The sequence below is a fragment of the Vidua chalybeata genome, chromosome 1, assembly GCF_026979565.1.
Source record: "Vidua chalybeata isolate OUT-0048 chromosome 1, bVidCha1 merged haplotype, whole genome shotgun sequence".
NCBI classification, from domain to species: domain Eukaryota; kingdom Metazoa; phylum Chordata; class Aves; order Passeriformes; family Viduidae; genus Vidua; species Vidua chalybeata.
This window is the reverse complement of record NC_071530.1, coordinates 15160761-15181818: the sequence shown is the minus strand read 5'-3', so window position 1 is coordinate 15181818 and position 21058 is coordinate 15160761. Positions and strand designations below refer to the sequence as shown.

The following is a 21058-nucleotide window of genomic DNA, read 5'->3' as shown; positions in this document are numbered from 1 at the left end:
GCAGGACCTAGCAGAGGTGCTGCAGCAGGAACGATGGCTAGGACTGTCTTTCTTGGCAGCCTTGAGCTATTGCATCAGCTCAGCTGTCAAGTCTAACTTCTCCTTCCATCTTGCTAAACATTGCAGACACAATATTTATCAAATGAGTGGTGTTTACCTGAGCTTTATCAGAAACTTCCCTTACTGTGTACCAGATGAGTTACAGGTGCTTAAAAATGCTCCAAGTAATAATACCTCTATTTACAAGATCAGATAAACAGCATTCAGACACGCAGGGTTGGGAAAGAAGGTTTTTTTGGGAGCAGGGTCTCTTGTTGCTCTACCAACACATATCCTGGTCCAGAATTTCCCCATTAACTGTTACTAGCAGCTCCTTAGTTAGTTCTGTCCCATCTTATTTTTGTATTTTAAGCACACCTGCACTTATGCCTAGGCCATAAAGCACCAGATTTTCATGTTAATTGCAGGTTTGGATTAGTGCCAACAGATTACATTTTTTGTATATTTTAGGCTCAAGTACATGGAGGCCTTCACAGCTGGTCAGGAGTGCACAGCAGTGTTGGTTTGTGTTCTGTTGGTAGTGCTGGGAGTGGTTAGAATTAAACACTAGAGGTGGCAAGGTTACAGGCAAAGAGAAGAAACGTGGTATGTACCATCAAATATTTCTGAACAGAGAGGGTTACTTGGTGGGTCAGAGGCTTCAAGGCCATATTCCTTGTGTTGGGTGACTCTCATTCCAGGGAGCTCTGGACTGCTGAAAGATCAGCTAAGAAAAGGTGCTTTGATGAGGTTGACTCCAACATGATTTATGTTTTTAAAAATAAATAGAGTCAAACAAATATCAGGTGCATTAGACAAGATGGAATGCATGCTCTTCTATCCATTGCAGTAACTTGAATTTCTTCCTAACATCCTACCCCTCTTCAGCTTAAAGCCATTACCCCTTGTCCTATGTACAGGTCCTTGTAAAGTCCCTTTCCTGCTCTCTTGCAGCCACCTTTAGGTACTGGAAGGTGCTCTAAGGTCTCCCTGGAGCCTTTTCCAGGCTGAACCACCCCAGCCCTCTCAGCCTGTAATACTGATAGCAGCTGAAATCTTTTGGAAGGGAAGAAGTCTGTTGGAGGGAAGCAGATCGACTTCCCTGTTTGTTTGGATGGGGTTAAGTGCATGGACCTGTTTCAGTCACACATTTAATACTTCTTTGTGTCTGTGTTAGACCATCAGGTAGTTCAGTGTGGGCGACTGAGCCAGGGTTATTGCACCATTGCAAACAAATATTTCCAGACTTTAAAAATTAGCTAAAAGGATTCCAACTCTTCAATCCAAAATCCATCAAATCTGTTTAATAATAATAAAAAAAAATGGTAGCTAGACAGTACTTTAGTGCAATTTTTCACCTTCTGTCTCGAATTAAAATATTTGGAGCTGTGGTGTCTGTTCTTAAATCCCTACCCCCACCAGTAATTTTGCTCATATGTTATCCATAAATCTTGTCTGTTTTAAATGTTCCAACTAATAGTTAGGCAAAACATTTAAGCACAATGCTATGATTATCAGAGTCCATTTTTTGGCAGCCTGGGTGGTGCTTTTCTTAAATAAGCACTGCAGTTTATCCTGATTAGAGATATGAAGGAATTATTCCTCTTCTCGACATTTTTTCTGTTGTTGTTGGAGTTTTTTTTATTTGTTTGGTTTCTTAATATGAGGAGTCAGGGGCTCTACATTCGTTTTGCAGGAATATAATGTGCGATTTGGCTGGATCTTTGAAGTGGTAATATTATAAATCTCCCAATCACCATTGCCCAATCTGTTTTAGCATTCATGTGCCTAATTTCTGTTCGTAATCTGATTACTGGCTTGAGCTGCTCCGGCTTGCAGCCTATTGCTATGCATTTACTGTACTCCCTGGGACGCGATAGCCTGACAGCTCCAGTCCTGTGCTATGAAAAATCTCTACACGATATTGCTAAGACAGGCCTAAGGGCTGTGGCTGCTTGAGAATTAGCTGCTATTGTAGTTTCTCTTTGCCGAATCCTTTGTTTGTGCAACCATGTTCAGAAATCCTTGGATCTCCAGCTATTTGGGAAATGTTAAATACTCTGAGGAGCAAGGTAAGAGTTCCAAGAAGATAAAAGAAAATGCAGTTTGTGTGTGTTTAATCTCTCATATATATGTCTGCATGTGTAAATGTTGTTTGACTGTCTCTCCTGCAGCTGCATTAGGTACTTTAGCAATCAGTATGCAGTTAGTCACCTAGGCAATTTTGTTATTTCCTAAAGGACACTTTTGAAAGATCCGATTAGATGGATCTTTTAATTAGCTTAGCATGCCACCGACTTAGGGCCTTTAAATATACTAAGTAATGCTGGAAGGTTATATCTACTTTTTCTTTTCAGATTGTTCATTTTAAATTTCCTACATATTAAATTTAGGATAGTGGTTTTATTGGGTAGTTTGTGCCTAAGAGAGAGGGAACTCGACTGAACAAATGGTTAAACTTGTGAGCAAGTCTGATTTACACTTCAGTAAAGATACTCTTAATTTTGAATATAAATATTTTAAATTGCTATAATATGATTATGAACATGTTTAGAATTCTTCAGTAAAAAACAGAACAAAATGCTGTTGTAAATATTTTTCTTCTGTCTATTGAGTACAGTGAGGTTGTTTTTTTATCTTTAAATTAACCATTGAATAAGACTGCTAAACTGATGTTTCTTTTGTGGGCATATTTATTGTCTTTTGATGCAGAGTTGTTTACTTTTCCTCCTGTGTTTGTATTTAAGACTTCTATATTGTGGTAAGTTTTTATTGGGCTTTAATCCCCCCACATGGTGTTTAATTTGAACAGGAGGAAATACATAACATAGCAAAACTCCATAATAGAATTTAATTGTCTGCCAAGGTTTTCTGTGTTTGGGATGTGGGGTAAATTGGGATTCACCCCTGTGAAACACAGCAAACTTTTATGACAATTTTGAGGCATTAAAGATGTGGTGTGTACAAATGTTGCTGAATGTGTTTAAGGGGTGCAAGAGCCAAACCGGCTGATGTGCCCCTCCTAGCAGCCCTGCTCCCAGGGAAGCAATGCAGGCTCCTTTCTTCTGTTCTCATATTCCCTCCCCAGTTTTGGCTGGGCTAGGCAGAATTTCTCTGTGGTCTACTTGTGGTTTTCATGGTGGACAGCTGTTCCAGTGCCAATAATTCTAGGATGGGTTGCATCCTGTTAGAACAGCTATAAATTTAAGATATGCCTGGTTCTGATTAGCTAAGCTGATACTGAGCTGGGCTTTGAAAGTTAGTGCATAGTCCTCTCAAAGTAATGTAAATCTCGCCTTTTTAGAGGATCCATATGGCTCAGAGTATTCTTTTAATGCTGTATTGTAAAATATAAAATACAATGATTTATATACCATTCACACTGTTTTTCTTACAATATTCTGTTTTGATCTAACAAGATGTTTTTGTGTAATCTATGTGCTTTATTCTCCATTTAATGGAAAGAGAAAATGAATGTTAACAAAAACAGGAAAAGTTGCGTATTAAAGACTGTTATTAGCAAAGCTGCTTGAAATCTGCACTGACTTGTAGCAGATGCCTAGAAAATGCCTTTTTGCACATTTTAAGCTTCTTTATCAAGTTGTTAAAATAATCTTTTTTTTCTGTTACTTTTTAAAAGTTTTTTTCAATCTTTATACCTGTAGAAGTAGCAGAAGGAAATGGAAGAGGGTAAGAAGATTTTGAAATGCTCAGACAAAATGTACATTCTCTAAATTAAGACCCATATTGTCATAAGTTTCATTAAAACCTTTCTGCAAAAATAAGAGACATTCTACCCAGACTTAAAATACTGCGCATAAGCAAAAAAATTTTTTTTTTGCAGTTAGGTCTTCCTTGAAATAGTTAAATCTCAGCTCTGAGGTAGAGTAATAGGAGTGTAGCTGCAACTGAATTGTTCTAAAGTCTGGACTGTGTTCTAAAGTCTGGGTCTGTTTTTGAAAAATAAAATGATTGCTGTGTCAGTGACCAACTGTTTATTAATGTAGGGTCTTGGGTAGTAGATTTAATACAGATGGGGATGGAAGGCAATTTTTCATTGGGAGTAAGTTGTCAGTAGCTCCATGTGTTTTTGCACAGCAGTCCCAGAGCAGGACCTGCTCCCTGGCTGGCAGTGCTCTGGGGTGTCTTGCTTGCACCCTCTTGAATGGAGGGAGAGGGTGCTTGGAACCCTGTTCCCCCTTGCCACTGGTCATCATTTAGACCCTCTGGTGATGCACTTGATTGCAGAAATGAAAAAGTTTAATCTAGGAGAGGGTGGGGAGATTGCCCATTGCTTTTTATGGTTCACACAGTTTTGGGAAGGCTTTGTCATACATGCTTTTTTAACATAAGGCTGCAATTTTGCTTGCAGTGCAAACATGAGTTCCTCTGTGAAATGCATGTTGTAAGACTATTCAGAAAAAAAATGGGAGCTTCCAAACAGTAGACAATCTTCAGAAATATTTCTGTCATGGATGGGGTAATACTGTTGCAACAAATCCTCAGCTGGACATCTCTTGGCTTCTGCAGTGAATATGCAGTTTTTATACTATTGCCAGGCTGCAGCCAAAAAGGCTCTTGCTGCTTGCAGCATTTCTCATTTGCAAAGTGCTTCATAAACAAGTCCATTGCCCATTTTATAAGCTAGGAAACAGTGAGTTTAAATGATCACCTCAGGCTGTATTGCTACACCACAAATATTAGGACATGGCTGTTCCATAAAGTGTTCCACAAAGTGTTGATGCTTTTGATGTGTCTATTGTCTGTACTCACTTTTGCAAAGATTTGGTTTTTCACCATCTTGGACATGCCAGCTGGTGCTCCTTTGCTCAGAGAGAAGGCCTCTGCACAGTCTTTTGCAGGGGAAAAAGGCTGTGCTTGGAAACTATAACCTAGTGTACCAAAAGTTCCCCATTTATTACAGCATCTTCACAATGGTCTGATTTTTTTTTTCTATTTCACAGATTTTGCCAAAGGAAACTCAATCAGATTTAAGCCTTCACGACTGCTCCTAAGGAAGAGAGCGTTAAGGTAAGGTCGAGTTTTTCTCACCCAGTGAATATGGCTGGGTGCAGTAATTTTCCTTCGGTGCTTGAATCTACATTTATTCTTTTGTCAGGAAAAGTGGTTATTGGTCCTCTCACAGGACCGAGCTTTTGTACAGAGCAGATGCTCTGATCAAGCATTGAAAACACCAACTGCCTCTAAAGTAATGTTAAATTTTCTAGCTGGCATTGCTAAAGGGGAAAGTCCCACTTTGCACTGAGCTTCCTGCCATTGCAATGCCCATTTTAATGCCCATTTTTCCTTGCCATGGCATGGACAGTGTACAGATATCCAGTGTGAGCCAGCCTGGAACACTTAACCTGTCTGTAAAAGCGGGTGGCTGAAGTGGGTGAATTAATTATACATCCTTGCAGGGAGCAGTCTTGGGGAGAGAAGAAGGGGACCCTGCAGAGATGAGTGGACTGGTGGTGCTGCTTCCATGCAGGGCTGTGGCTGCCTCGTGGTCTGCATTCTTAGGGCACAGTTGCACAAGGCTGAGTAAGGGGATACACTTATATAGTTAAGCAAGAAGGCAGGTCACATTGCCTCTCTCTTCCCATCATGGCTCCAGCTGCCTTGGATGTCCACGTTTGTGCTTGCTGGACTCATTCACAATGGCACAGAGAGGAGGTCAGGAGGTGGGAATGGACCCTTGCCCCCAGGAACCAGCTGTTTCATTGGCTCAGCTGCACATGAACCCACCTGCCATAGGTGCACAGGCACATGTTTGCAAACTTCTTTTCAGTCAGTGCACACACCTAGAGCACACCTGGTTCCCTGCCATGTTGTTTCTTAGGTCCTGCAGAAGATGGAGGGAATGGGTGTACAAGACACACTGTGCTATGAAAGCAGCTGGGGGAAAGTAGCAATGAGAGTAGTAGAGAAGGACATGACTGTAGAGTGGGCCTTTTTCATAAAAGTCCAGGGAAGGAAGTTCTCCTGGAGGTAGAGAAAGAGGAGAAAAGTGAACAGCAAGCACCTAGCTGGCAGATGTACAAATGGGTTTTGTACTTCAATCATAAAATCTCAGTATATGCCATAGTGTTAATTGGATGGCAGGTCAGTGTTACAAGTGGCATTTGGATCAAACTTCTGCTTGCCTTTGGGCATGTAACTAGGTTAGTGGGACAGCTATTTAGAAACCATATGCTGCTGCTGCAGCAGCAGATGAAGTTTTCAGCCTGGAATCCCTGATGTACAGCATGCAGCTCGCACTTTGGAAGTTTACAGAACAGTACAACTACTGAGACTGTCAAGTACTCTACTAGTCCTGCATTATACATTGTTTTTAAAGAAAAAACTATTGAGACTGTGAAATATTGTTGCCTGTGTTTTAACAGGAATCATCTGAATTCCTGAACACGGGAGAGTGTAATGAGTTTGTTGGGGACCTGAGGCCAAGCCACACACAAATCCTGTGTGAAACGAACTGGTGGAACCTCATGCTGTTGATTGCATTTCATGAATGCAATCATGATCAAAAGCTATATTTCAAGCAAGCAAAGGACAATGAGTTCCTCTTTCAATATCCAGATTTATCGGGGACTTCAAGAAAGAATTCTTTCAAACAACTGGTTAATTTTCTTTTTATTTACAGAAACACATGTATTCCCTAATTATTTTAATAATAAATGTGCATAGTGCATAACTATTGAGTGCAAAAATTCATAGTGCTGCTGCTCAGAATCTGCACCTAAATGTACAGAATGGCTAGATATAGTTGTGGTATTTCTAGAAGAGGGTTTTGGATGAGTTTGAAGGTACAATATATTTGGCAATCCAAGTCTGACTATCAGACTCTGCTTAAGCAACTGAATTGATGCTGCGACTGCTCCTCTAGCAGAGAAACTAATAAAGCAGGGAGAGGTCTGGAAAGATCCCTTTGAGGGAAGAGGGAAGTCTTGTTAAGGAATTACTTATGAGTTTGTTTTTTAAAACACTTATAAATGGTGATGAGTAGCCTCCTGTAATTTTTTTTTTTTTTTCTATTTGGAATTACCTTAACATCACTGAATTGCTTTAACATCATTCCAACTCAATTTAGATTACTAATGAATGTTCTTATTGAACACTGTGACTTGTCCTAAATATGCCTACTTTCATTTTTAGAACTAATTTGATGTATGTGTCTATAAATACTCAATTGTTTGGCTTGACTCTGTCATCTTCAGAGCAGTGCTGTCTCTGAATCCTCTGTGCATGGGAAAGCAATGTAATTATGCAATGGATTAAAACATTTAGGTGTTCTTGTGTGCAAACATTTATAACAAGCAATTCTACCTGCAGCTTAGCAAGAGAGAGCAAAAAAAGTCTCTGAAGAGATCAAACTCCTAAATTGTGGATAAAATAGTATATGAAAATTATTAATCTTTAAAAAATAAACAGTAGTGGTTGACAGTCTGTCCTGAGGGAAGTGGAAAATGAAGACATAAGGGAAACTGTGAAGGGACTTTCACAAAGCAGATAACCTGTGATGCTGTCTAGTGCAGCGAGGGTTAAGCTTAGGAAGTTTGTGGTTATTTAAGGAATTTTAATGAAATCTGCCAGTGAGCAAAGGCTGCAAGCCACCCTCTCTATAAAGGAGAAGGGAGCTCCCATACAGGAAAAACTGGATGACCTTGAGGAGTAATAGAAAAAGGATGTAATGTAATAATACTAAGTGCACAGTTGTGCATTGGGGGCTGATAAATTTTTCTGTCACTTGCAACTGATGAAAGCAAAGCCTTTGCATATTAGTTTCTCATGCAGGATTGAGCAACCAATACAGTGCATATGTAAAAAGGCAAATGTGTTGAAGATCCCAGCATTCAGCTAACTGTATAATAATGCTTTCTCTATTAAAAAAATTGTATTTTCATAAGATACTGCTAAGACCCAAGTCTGGAATCAACCCAATTCTGTTCACCATATGCAAAAAAAATTACTTAAAATTGGAATAAGTAGAGGACATTGTAACAGATAATCAATGAGACTGAGAGCCTGTCCTGAGAAATCTGAGTACATGTAGATAACCTCTTTTAAGAAAAATAAGCAAGGTAACTGACAACACTGGCAGGAGAACAAATGGATAGAAACCCAGTGACAGACATTTAAACAGGGTTTAAAGGATCTCTGCCTTCAAGGTCTCTAGAACTCCCTGGAGGGGAGGAGCAGGAGTGAATGTAACTAGTTTAGAAGCAATCCAATAATACGGTTGTTTATAGAACCATCAGGCTAGTGCCAGTCCTGATTCCATGATTTTACCCTTGGAAATTCACGTGGGAATTAGGCATAGTGGTGGGTGTTCACTCGCAGTTCATTTAAACAAGGATTTTGTTGTTGAGTGAATGCTTTTCTGTACAAAGCCCCTTGTTTAGGGAAACTTAAGGTGCTGCACTGTCACAGGCATCATGAAAGCAAGTGGAGATACTGCTAAATAAAGCCCAGGTATTCAAAAGTCATGAGATGGATCCTTCAGCTCTTTTGTCTTATGTAATTAAGTTGATTTGGCAGAAAAAATATGGGGTTGGTTTATAGCCCTATACCAATATTATTTACATTTTTCAAACTCACCCTCAGCTAAAAGGAGTAGAAACTGCTTTCACATGGGAACTGGGTATCTCTCCATCCAGGGTTCTCCAGAAGTGTGCATGTAAGAAAATAATATATTGTGAGACTAGTAAGAATTACAAGTGTTGGCAGTGTGGGGTCAGGCATAGAAAAACATCCAGTGAACTGTCTGAGTCTCTGCCCAGTCTCAGATGACACATGGATCCATTTGCTTGTGGCTGCTGTGTGCTATTTTTTCATTGTGTTTTGATTTTTGTTTCGTTCAAATACCATGTGTTTGCTGTATAAGGACAAACAGTTCTCTCCAATGGACAGTTTATTGCAGCTCTCCATCTTCTATTTGTTATTTTCTGTAGTGGCTAACATTGCTTTTCTTGGCAGTACCTGGAATAATTTTTCTAAGTGAAGTTGTTGGAGACAATTTGCAGTAGGTGGCATGGTGCCTGGTTGTGACACAGCCCAGTTTCTTCATTGTAATTTTAAGGGTTTTATTCTCCACTCAATATCTTAAAAAGGGATGTTATTTATAAACCATATATTTATAAACAGGAATACTTATGAAACATATTAGTCAATATGTGTTAAAATTATTTTCAATGGGAATTGTTTTTTGGAAACAGTGAATACAGAATTCATACACTTGAAAAAAAAAGCTGCCATTTAAAATCTGTCCTAAGGAAGGATTTCCCAACAGTAAGATTGTGCAGTTTTTCTTATCAGAATAACATTAAATCATTCGGCACACCACTACTGTGACAAAATGAAGAACCTGGCATCACTGTGAGGATTTATATCTGTTACACTTGTCTACACAGTTTACTAAAGGTTTTAAGACCATTATAAGTTTTCTTATTCCCAGCTGGGATAGTCACAATGGCTGAATACAATAATTTGTTCTCTATTTTTATTGATTGAAGAAAAAAAGTCTTGCTGTGCAAGGAGGAACATAACACTTCCTCTAAAAAGGTCTCTGTAGACAGTTGGGATCTAGTTTAGACCATTATGACACCTACATTTTACAGTTAAAATTTGTATATTTAATGAAGATATTTAAAGAAATATTTTATTTCATATAAATGGGCAGTTTTCCTGTTTTGAAAAGACATGGTATAAAATTAAATGATCTGGAACTCCTATTAGCATATTATAAACTGTGTAAGATCCAGAGAACAGTGCAGTAACAACAACAGAGTAGTCATGCAGAAGGCTTCTAGGTGGAGTGTACATGCAATACTGCATTTGATGACATGTTTTAATATTTATGAAGAACCATTCAATATAGATTATTTTAAATGTACTTGCTTAGTAGAGCATTTTGAAAGCAGTCAGTAATTTAATGCAAAAATGTGTCATGGACAGTTCTAAACAAGTTTCAGATTATATTAGGTTTGGCTTTCTGAGTTTCTTTGGGTTATTTCTTAGCTCATTCTTAGGGAAAATATTTTCTTTGGTATCTCTGTTAGACTATCTTGCAGTAAATTGCTTGTGTCTTGGGTTTATTTGATTTGCAGCAGAGACATCCACAGTTCTGTAAACCAGATGTTGCTTTCAGTTTTCAGAAGGAGTTCTCAGTTGAAGATAAAGAAGAACTTGCGAACAGCACAAAGGATATTGATGCTAATCTCTTAGCAGTACTTCCCAAAGGTAGGTAAGGGAGGCATATTGTGAGCACAAGTGGTGATTTAACAGCATGTGAAGTTTCATCTATGCAAGTACAAGGCACAGTTAATATCACTTGGACACAGATGTTTTGTAAGTGAGTTTTCCCTGTGAAGTATGAAAGAAGCATGAAGGATGATACGGGATGAACCACAATGCTCTTTTACGAGACCTTCCTACATCCCTGCTTCATAAAGTTCAGCTTTGTTTACCTGGTTTCAGTAGGTTAGTAGTTGAAATCCAAAACTTCAGAGAGTTTCTTTTTACAGTTAGATTAATCCTGAGTTCAAAAGTGTTAACTTGCCTTGTTAAGAGTCATCGCTCTTTCCAGGCCTTTGGTGGTTGGTGGAGTCACTGTGCTTGCATGACCAATTGACTGCACTTGAATTTTTGTCTTGCATACTAAAAGGCCTACAGTACATATGGAGTTTAGTTTGGGGGATATTTTATATTTTCCAGACTTCTATCTTAGTCTGAGTAGTTTCTGAAGAAAATAGCAGTTCCATCTTTATCATTTGACACAGTTGAGGTAGAGGCAGGAATTAATTCTCTTGAATTATTTAGAGAAAATCATAGTGTGCTTGACCCCCAAAGGGTGACATTTGACTGAAGAACTATGAGTAACTGGCACAAAGATGTTCCTTTCATTGTGTTGTGGAATCAAAACTTGGATTAAAATTGTGTTTGTGTGTATGTTCTGGTGGTATTTACTCTTTTCAGACAAGCTACAAGGCTAAATGCACTAATTCCAACATAAAGGAACTGGCTTACTCTTTTAATGTCATTTTTTGCAGAGTTCCTCTAGAAAGGAGCACTTCTTCCAGCATAACATTTAAGTGCTATTTAAGTGACATGCTTGCTATTAATTATAATCATTACAGATGTTCAGAAAAAAGCATTGTTGGCAAAATGATGGAATAGAGTGATGTGCATTTATAAAATACAGGCTTCTGAAAGCACCAGACAGTAATAATCCATACTCCCTCATTATTCCTTACACTTAGCCTTACAGCCATGTGGCCAGCAACTTAACTGAGCCTTCACTTGAGAGGCCATGTTTGTAAGTTGCTTCTCAGTGAACTAATTTCTATTCCAGGATGTTTCTATTTTTCAAAAAAAATATTCTCATAATGAAGGCATCATATTTGGTGTGTACCAGACTTAAGAAACAGCAGTGGGAGCTTTTGGTTGCAATCTAAGGGGACTACTTAAAGTCCAGGGCTTTTTGAAAATCCAGGTTATTTTCTAGAGCCTTTCTAGATCCTAATTTTGATCCAGGTTTGCATATGTTGAGAAATTGAAAGAATATGTTTACTTTTCAACTGATACAGACTTAACTGAGGCCTGCAGTTGGGCACTGAACATGTCAATGCACCTTTGCTGGCATAAACAGAAGATAAATGCTTTTCCAGCCTAGTTTTAAGACCATCACCTTTCCAGTCATGGAAAGGAGGAAGTAGGAATGAGGCTGGTAGGCTTTGCTGTTCTATTAAATTTTCCTCAAAATGAAAATTTGTGGTACCTGTTTTGCAATGGTTATTTACCATCTCCGAGAAATTAATCCTCTGGCAGGTAACCTTTTGATCCATGTCTATCCAGACTTCATAACTGTACATGCTCCCCCTCTATTAGAAACTTTCGGAAGACTTAATTGAGTTTTTACAGCTTCTGTATTGTAAGAAGAAGACTGCTGTCACATGGATGCAACTTTATTCACATGTCCCCTCTGCAGCTGTCAAAAAGGGCTTTCAGCATAAGCATGTTTATATTCTGTAGCAGGTTTCTGAAAGATTTCTATGAATATATATTTCTATAAGAAATATTCCACCTTAATTTAAGGAGTTTTTAAATTATAAGATGCGCTCCAAATGGACTTTTTGTTTTTCATTCTGGGACAACATGGGGAGCAATACTGTTTTTCCTAAATAATGGTATTCCAAAGTAAATTTTGTTTCGAAGGACTACAGTTACCAAAGTTAAGATGCCTCTTGACAGTTTACCTCAGAGGGTATCCTACCACAGCATCCTGCTCAACATCCTAAAATAAAGTCTCAAGTTCAGAGCTGTTTCTGAGATGTGGCTGTTCTTCCTCTTGCCCTTAACTGACCAATGGTGTGTTGCCATGAAGTAATCTGCATAAGGAGCTTTTACTGTGAAATTAATTATTTTAAGCTTCTTAGTCTTTTCTTGTGTGCTGAATCAGATTTTTGTGCTACCTTTTAGGTAGAAGTGTTGCTGTTTTTTAGCAATCCCATGGTGGTGTGATGGTCATAGGAAAACATCCCATGGACAAATGGGAGCTGGCACCAACATACTCAAATTGTAAACTAAAAAAGAGAAACCTGGTCACCTAAATTTGCAAGGGCCAACCACTGTCCTTGGGAGTGAAATGTCTCCAACTGGTTTTTATGTTCTGAAGTAAAATACTTTATGTGTCAGAAAGAAACCACTAGGCTAGAAGATTTTCTGCATTTTGTCTTCTTTTGGTTTTGCTTTTTTTGTACTTCTTTTCGCCTCCTTACCAAAAGGAGAATATTGCTGGAACTGCTTTCACAAAAAAAAAAAAAAAAATCTGCAGATGTTGGCTAACCTAGCTGAAATTACTTCTGTAATCTCAAGCTTGGAAAAAGTGTAAGGCTGCATAAAGTAGTCCCATGCTATTTTTGTCCCATGTTGTTTGGGGAGGTGTTGGGAGACATTTTTCATGAGACCAGTGCTCTTTTTAGGACTGCAAAGTGGTAGTAGAATCTCTGGAACTTCAGCTAGCATGTAGCAAGAGAGTGTTGAGCTAATGCTTTAGGAGTTCTTTGGATGTTCCACATTTCTTGTATGTGGACAACTTGTAGTCAAGTTTCCTTTTCTGGGGGTGAGGGGAGAGAAGACTTTCACTAATAGATGAAGCTGTGCTTTAGAGATTTACTAAAGCTGTGTAAAAGACCTGTTCTCTGATGATGGTTTTGGTGACTGTATAAATTGGTGACTAGGAGAAAAAAAAAGGATCAGGATTTGGACTGAATGTGATTTTAGTAACTCTGAGCTCTGGAGGCCTTTGACTTGCCTGAAGACAGACAATTATGGGTTTTGTTTTGACAATGTTGTGTATACATAGCCAACAGATGGAACAGAAAAACTCTAATAGCTAGTGGAACATAATTAAACAGTAGATTTGGGGAGGTGAGAGCAAAGTCTTTATGAGAAATCATTTCCTTTGGTGTGGATCTGAAATGAAGGCTGGTTTCAAGTGGGTAAGTTCTCTGTTTAATACAGTTCCATTGCCAGCACAGCTTGAGTAGACAGGGCAACAGTGGAAACTGCTCATGCATTGAGAGAAGAATCTGTGAAAACACAACATAAGGGCTCATCTTTGCTTTGGTGTTGGTTCAGGATCAGAATGTGTTAGTTCTTGCTGATCCTGCACATTTTATCTGTAGTCCTACTTTCAGGCTTTTCACCATGTAAGGTTGATGTGACAGTCAATGTCAACAGTATCTATGAGGTGTGAGCACTGGTATTGAGTACAGCAAACTTCCTGGATGAATCAGCTGAGCTGGAGTCCTGACCAAGCCTTGCATGTTAAATTCTTGCAGTAGAGGGAAGGCAGAAAAGGTGCACCTGACCTTAAAAAGGATGGTGTTGCAATAATATTTATCTAAGTATCTAGAGCAATGAGATCTGGTAGCAAGAAAAATAAGCTGATAGGTTTACCTCTGCAGTGGAACAATGTCAGCTAGACACTCCTGACTCATCAGGTGCTTCTGATGGCAATCTGCCAATTTAGCAGGCATAGACTTTCACTTGCTTTAACTTTTGATCCCTGGGTCAACAGGGTTAGAACCCCAGAGGTGCACTGGCTCAAGAATAGGTGCACATAGCTTTCAGCACCACAATTGCCAAGGCCACAATACAGGGATGTCTGGATGTACATGTCTGTGTGTTAGGCACACCCCACCCCAGTCCACTGCTTCCCTGGACAGCCTGGACAGTTTCTCTTCCTGGTGGTAGGAAGTCACATTGCACTTGTGTAGCACTCACAGCCCCAGTGTGGTTTGCACATGCACATATGTGTGTATATATAGGGATTACTTCATCTATTGTGCCTCCCCTTGGTTCACTACTATTTTGTGGATTGTAGCAGCTGTCTGCTGGCACTTAACACCAGCAAAGGGTTCAGGGGAAGAGAAGGAAAGTATATCAAATTAAAACAACAAAGGAAAGTTGGGAAAGTTAGCAAAGTAGCAAGTGATTACTATGCAAGAGTACCATGATGGTGCATGATAATTTTCACTTCAGCAATGAGTCACTGGGGTTCTTGGGATTTGATCAATATAAGGGTGTGGAGGAAAGTAAGAAAGAGGGAACCTATCTTCCTTACTGTTTCTCTTTAAACCTAGTCAGTCCCTGACCTTTGAGTAGGAAGGGTAAGCAGACTTTCCATACTACCTGGTTTTGAAATTGGTTACTAGGGCACATAAGCTTGACTTCAGCTAATCAAAATGCAACTTGTACAGTACATACTAGCTCTTGAAAACTGCTAGTTTGGCATAGCAGATTTGGGATTAGCCTGGAAGTACGTGGAGGGGAGGAGTACTTGATGGTCACACCTATGTGCCTAATGCACTTTTGACAGCACAACCTTAATAAACTAGGAAAACAAGGAAAATGCTCATTTCCTAACAACAACTATTTCAAACTGCTGAACTTTATTTGACTGTTCCTTCTTATTCTAAAGCATTTTAGCAAGTTTCTGAAACTTATTGTTTTATAAGCTACATAATCTTTTGTTGTCTCAGTTTCAGAATTAAGGAAACTCTTTGAACCAAACAACCGAGATTTTTTGGAAATGAAAAGGTAAAGGAAAAAAGTGTTTGGCCTGTAAAACAAAACACACGGCTTGTTTTGTTACCTCCTCATAGAAACTCTGCCCTCGAATCTTCAAGATGCCTGTTTTCACATTTTTCACATATTTTTCAGAAAAGAAAGAATAGCTAGGCGCTTAGAGGGAATTGAAAATGATACACAACCTATGCTTCTACAAAACTGCCCAGGATCAGTCACACACCGTTTGCTAGAGGAAGATACACCAAGATACATGCGTGCAACTGACCCTTACAGCCCCCACCTAGGTAAGTGGCACGTGGCAGTCAGTCTTGCACTGCTGAATTCCTTCATGTTTGCTACACTATCAGCTAGAAGCTCTTCTACAGAAGAGCTTTGTCAGGTTGTTGGGGTATTTTAAATTTGCCATTTAAGTCTCCAGTTGTCTTATTTGAAAAAATAACTATTTGAATTGAGGACTATTACTTATTAAAGAATTATTCCTAATACATATTTCTTAGTTGTTTTTATGTGCTTTTGGAGAAAAAAGTGAAAAAATATAATGTGTCTGCGCAGTCGCTGTGATTTGTAAGAAAATCTTTTTGTAAGAAAGCTTTTAGTTCACTCAGTTTGAGTGGTGGGTAGGGTACTTGGAGTTTTGGAAAGGACTTGCTCATATATGTTGCACTTTTGACAGGAAGATCAAATGAAGAGGAGGAAACTTCAGATTCTTCTGTAGAGAAACACCCCAGATCATCCAGATACCGATCAGAAACCACAGGAGGTAATACAGAGCCCTTGTACAGTACAGCAAACATGGATGTCCAGGAACTAGAGTCAAAAGCAGAGAGAATAGCTAGGTACAAGGCAGAGAGGCGACGCCAGCTGGCAGAAAAGTATGGATTATCTCTTGAGTCTGATTTGGATTCTGACTACTCATCCAGATATATACGGGCAAGGAAAGATCCTGACAGCGTGGAAAGAAAGGGAGTGAAAAGTGAAAGGCAAGATGATGAAAACAAGGACTATGGCAGCCTCTATTTTTCCAGGACTGAGACAAAGGCATCAAAGAGTGTAATTTCTGATTCCAAAGAGTACTCCAGCCGTGAAGATAAAGATGACCTCTCAAATGAAAAGGGTGTTAGAAAAGCAGATGACAGTGCCATTAGACAGGCTTCTGACCCTTCAGCAACCTTGGATAGTTCTGTCTCCCTTTCACTTTCTGGACAAGACTCTTCCTGCTATAACGAAGTGCCAATACCACCAAAGCAAGCCCCCCGAGAGTCCCTCTCTTCACCAAAGCGGGCAGCCTCACCGACCCACTTGCAGAATGACCAGCCCTTGCACAGTAACAGCAGACAAAGGTAAGTATGATTTCTATTTTTTGTTTTGCTGTAGATTCCTTTATCTTAATCAGCTTCTGCATCAGTCTACAGTATTAATGAGAATGTATTTATTGCCCTTGAAGAATGTATTTAGTTGCTTTGAATGTCTCAGACTGGATTAGTTGGGTTTATTGTATCACAGTATACAAGGAGGTGGCTATGTATTTCTCTAAATATGAAGTGACATCCTTGTCACTTTATATTTATAGAATTTTTGCTAAAATTAGGCCCTTCGTGGGGAGGACACAAACTAGAAATTGAAGGAGTTATGGTTCTAACTCTCCTTGGATTTTGTCTTTTGGTTTTTTAATAACCTGTTAGAGCAAGTCTTTACCTTTCTCTCCTCTATATCTTGAAATTGTCGGCCGGGACCTTCTAAGTAGAGGCAAGCTGCTTCTCAGTGAAGATTTGACTATCTTTCTGATGGCTTCTGTCAAAATAAAACAGTTTGCAAACTTAAAAGCTGAAGAGTGTCTTGGGTCAGTTGAAATAATAGTTGATTTGTTTTCCTGATGTGAAAGTGTAAAAACCTTTTTGATCTGTGGTAGTCAATTTTTCAGATAATATCAGGCATATATGTGCATGAAGGGGCAGAGGGGAGAGTTAAAATTCTATGCTGAATTGCTTTAGACTTGACAAATTTACTATGGTAATAGGGTAACCAGATTCTTCCAAAAGGAAAAAAAAAATTAGTTTTCACTAATTTTACATTACCATTTTTCAGTGTGGTATAGAAATACTGTCAAATTCCTATGCTGACTGAAAACAATGTATGACTAAGAATTTTTTTAAAGTATGATTTTTTCTAAGTGCGAGTCTTTAATTTCTTGGTAGATGGATAGATAGAAAATAATATCTGTAAAACCTTAAAATGTTGCAACTAAAAATGATGCAAATGAGAACTTAATTTTAAATATATGCGCATAATGCTGAGCATAATTCTGTTTTAAGAAACTGAGGTAGGTAACTGGTATAAACTTTTTGTGCTTGGTATAAACTATTTATGTTTTCCATAGAGCACAAGAGCTTTTCAGTTTCCAGTTGTGAGAAATTAGGAAAAAAAGGAAAGACACCAATCTGGATTATTAAGGAATCAAATGCACAGTAGTGAGCAGAGACAGGTGTTTTGGGAAGAGTATAGGGACACTTCTCAGTTGTGTAGAGATGAGGTTAGGAGGGGCAAGGTGAAGCTGGAACTGAATTTGGCAAGGGATGCAAAGTATGGCAAGGACTTCTACAGGTATGTTAGCTGGATATGGAAGGTCAAAGCAAAACTGTTAACAACGGATGAGAAGAAGGCTCAATTACTTTTTTGCCTCAGCCTTCAATGGCAACCTCTCTTTCACACCTCATGAGTGGGTGGACAGCAGGGAGGTGACCGGGGAAGCAAAGTCCCTCCCACTATAAGAAAAAAAATCATGTTCCTGACTGCCTGAGGAAACTGAACAAAAATAAGGGTACAGGACCCAATTAGATTTATCCTGGAGTCTTGAGGGAACTGGCTGATATATCTCCATGATATCTGAGCAGTCAGGTGAAGTCCCAAGTGACTGGAAAAAGGGAAACATTGCACCCATCTTTAAAAAGGGTAGAAAGGAGGATACTGGAAACTACTGCCCTGTCAGCCTCACCTCTGTGCCTGGGAAGATCATGGAACAGATCCTCTCAGAAACTATCTAAGGTACATGGAGGACAGGGAGGTGATTTGAGACAGCCAGCACAGCTTCAAGGCAAATCCTGCCTGACCCATCTAGTGGCCTTCTATGGTTGACTGACTACATAAGTGGACAAGGGGAAGGCTACAGATGTCTCTGTCTGTGCTTCTGCAAGGCCTTCTACACAATCCCCCACAGCCTTCTCTCTAAATTGAAGAGCTATGGATAGATTGTTCAGTAGATGAAGAATTGGTTGGACAGCTGCATCCAGGGAGTAGTGGTCAACAGCTCAGAGTCCTGATGGACATCAGTAACAAGTGGTGTCCCTTAAGGGTCTGTATGGGGACCAGGGTTATTTAATGTCTTCCTCAATGACACAAGGGGGTTGAGTGCACCATCAGCAATTTTGCAGATGACACCAAGACGAGTGGTGTGGTTGACACTCCTGAAGGATGGGATAATCACCCAGAGGGACATGGACAAGCTTGAGAAGTGGGCTCATCAAAGTCTCACGAGGGCTTTGGTTAAGACCAAGTGCAAAGTCCTGCACCTGGGCTGGGGCAAGCCCCAGTAGTACCAATACAGGCTGGGGATTGAGAACAGCTTTGCCAAGAAGAACTTTGGAGAACTGGTGGATGAGGGGCTGGCAATGTGCACCAGCAGCCCAGAAAGCTAAATGTGTCCTGGGCTACATCAAAAGGATCGTGCTCAGCAGGTTGAGAGAGGTGATTCTGCCCCCCTACTTCACTCTCTTGAGATCCCACCTGGAATGCTGTGTCTGTAATCCTCAGAACAGGAAAGACATAGACTGTTGGAACAAGTCCAGAGGAGAGCCACAAAAATAATCAGAGAGATGGAGCACCTTCCCTATGAGGAAAGGCTGAGAGAGTTGGGGTTGTTCAACTTGGAAAAGAGAAAGCTCCAGGGAGATCTGATTTCAGCCTTTCAGTGCTGGAGGAGGTGATTATAAGATTGGGATAGCCTTTTAATAGGGACATTCCTCCTTTCTGATAGGACAAGGAGGAATGGTTTTAAACTAAAAGAGGGGTAGATTGATACTAGATATAAGGAAGAAATTTTTTACAAGAAGGCTGGTAAAACACTGGCAGCGGTTGTCCAGAGAGAAGGTAGATGCCCCATCCCTGGAAGCGTTCATGGTGATGTTGAATGGGACTCTGAGCAACCTGATCTAGTTGAAGTGTCCCTGCTCATTGCAGAGAGATTGGACTAGATGGCCTTTAAAGGTCCCATCCAACTCAAACTATTCTGTGATTCTGTGAGTAAGTAAAAATATAATACAAATTGCTCACTGCATTATTTCTCATTTCATATTTTTTTCTGGATGAGGCGTGGGTCGGTATTTGCATAAAACAAATTTCCCCTAATTGCTGTCTGTCTATCTTTTGAAGGAAACCATCTGCACCCACTAAGATGTGGTGTAGTACTTAAAGCAGCCAAGAACTTAAATGTAGGATTTGGTCTCTTGTTTGAATACACATGTAGGCAGTAGCTGGTATTTTAAAGGCCATGTTGTCAAGAGCTCATTCTTTAATACCCCCGACACTTTCAGTGCCAGTGTGTACTCCCTGGTATGATATTCAGAGATGGAAGAATAACCTCTCTGAAACTCTTGTCCCTGATTCTGAGTGGTAAAAAAGTCATTGTGTCCATGCAGTCCATTTAAAGTTACTCTATGGTGGTCTCCTATAAAGCTATTTGCACAAGAGAAAAAAGGCTAACTCCAGTTTTTCAGGTGACTGCTGTTCTGAAGTCAGTTCCACATTATATACAGGCTATAAAATCAGTTTCGTTAAATTTAAATTTCCTGAGTTTAAATTGGAAAATAAATGCAGCTCACTTTGGAATATATGTGAAAGCTTTTGTGCCTTCAGTACTAAGATTTAATAATTAATCCAGTTACCCATCACTGAGAGGGTATCATTTGACATTGCCTGCATTTGGCTCCTGAAATGGCTGATTAGATTCAAAATGTGGCTTGCGTTCTTCTGATTGCACTCTTCAAAGGATGAATGATCAAATACAAATAATTGCTGCTTGGGCCGTGCCCACTATAAAAATGTGCCAAAGTACACATTAAGAGAGAAGGAAGTTCCTGTGCTTCAAAACAATTCCAGCTAGCTACTTCTAGTCAGCTTCTGTGAAAAGGTTTTGCCTCCTATTTGGTCAGTTCCGTTAGGGATTCAGAAACGCTTGGCAAAACAGAAGGTGTTTCACCAGTTGGTGTTTGCTGTTCTAAGATAGATTTGGATTCAATGACAACAGTGGGTGAGTTCTCAAATTTAAACTTACTTGCATCAAATACACTGTTATCTCCAGAACAGTTGTTGATTTAACCTTTTCCAGCTATTTTTCATAAAAGAGTAGCTAAGAAAAATTGAAGTATATGATCTGGAGCTTAATTTGGGGTTTTTATCCCAAATGGCTTTTCTCCAATGGAAAAGTTCTTTCAGATATAGCTATAAGTAATGGAAAGCATCCTGGATGCTTGTCACCTCTGAGGACTGAGTTTGTAAACGTTTATGTGGCAGGACAGGTTGTGCTAGCAAGGTTAAAAGTACTTGATGTGTTTTACTGTTGCTGGGGGATTGTAGGTGAAGGTGAGCATTAGGAAAGTATTTGAGAAACTTTATATAGGAAGCCTGCAAACACCCTTTCTTGCACTGCTTCAGGGCTTTTAAAAGCTCTTCTTTCTTTTTATGCTTTCAACTCCAAAATGTGAACAGAGTAAAGTCGAGGCAAGATTAAATTAGGGGTCACTTTTTTTCCTTAAATTTTTCCTTTTCCAAGTCACCCAGTGACACAGTGTCTTTGACTTGTGCTAACCAGGTGGGCATTTCTGAAGCTCTGTGATACAGGGTTACAAGAGGACCGAGGGATTCCAGATGCTCC

The 21058-nt window shown here is 39.5% G+C and overlaps 1 protein-coding gene and 1 long non-coding RNA gene across 3 annotated transcripts in view; both read left to right on the top strand.

Annotated features, from left to right (window-relative positions):
- LOC128790531 (uncharacterized) overlaps positions 1 to 5070 on the top strand; it is a 69600-nt gene extending 64530 nt beyond the window's left edge. Inside the window, exon 3 of the long non-coding RNA XR_008431789.1 lies at positions 5004 to 5070. This is a non-coding gene — a long non-coding RNA (uncharacterized LOC128790531). The remainder of the gene's footprint in view (positions 1 to 5003) is intronic.
- Positions 5071 to 10257: 5187 nt separating this feature from the next.
- SVIL (supervillin) overlaps positions 10258 to 21058 on the top strand; it is a 59484-nt gene continuing 48683 nt past the window's right edge. For both annotated transcript variants that reach the window (XM_053947333.1, XM_053947324.1), the window contains exons 1-4: positions 10258 to 10278; positions 15084 to 15141; positions 15265 to 15416; positions 15806 to 16472. In XM_053947333.1, the coding sequence (XP_053803308.1) occupies positions 15134 to 15141; positions 15265 to 15416; positions 15806 to 16472 (827 nt within the window). In that variant the 5' untranslated portion in view covers positions 10258 to 10278; positions 15084 to 15133. The remainder of the gene's footprint in view (positions 10279 to 15083; positions 15142 to 15264; positions 15417 to 15805; positions 16473 to 21058) is intronic.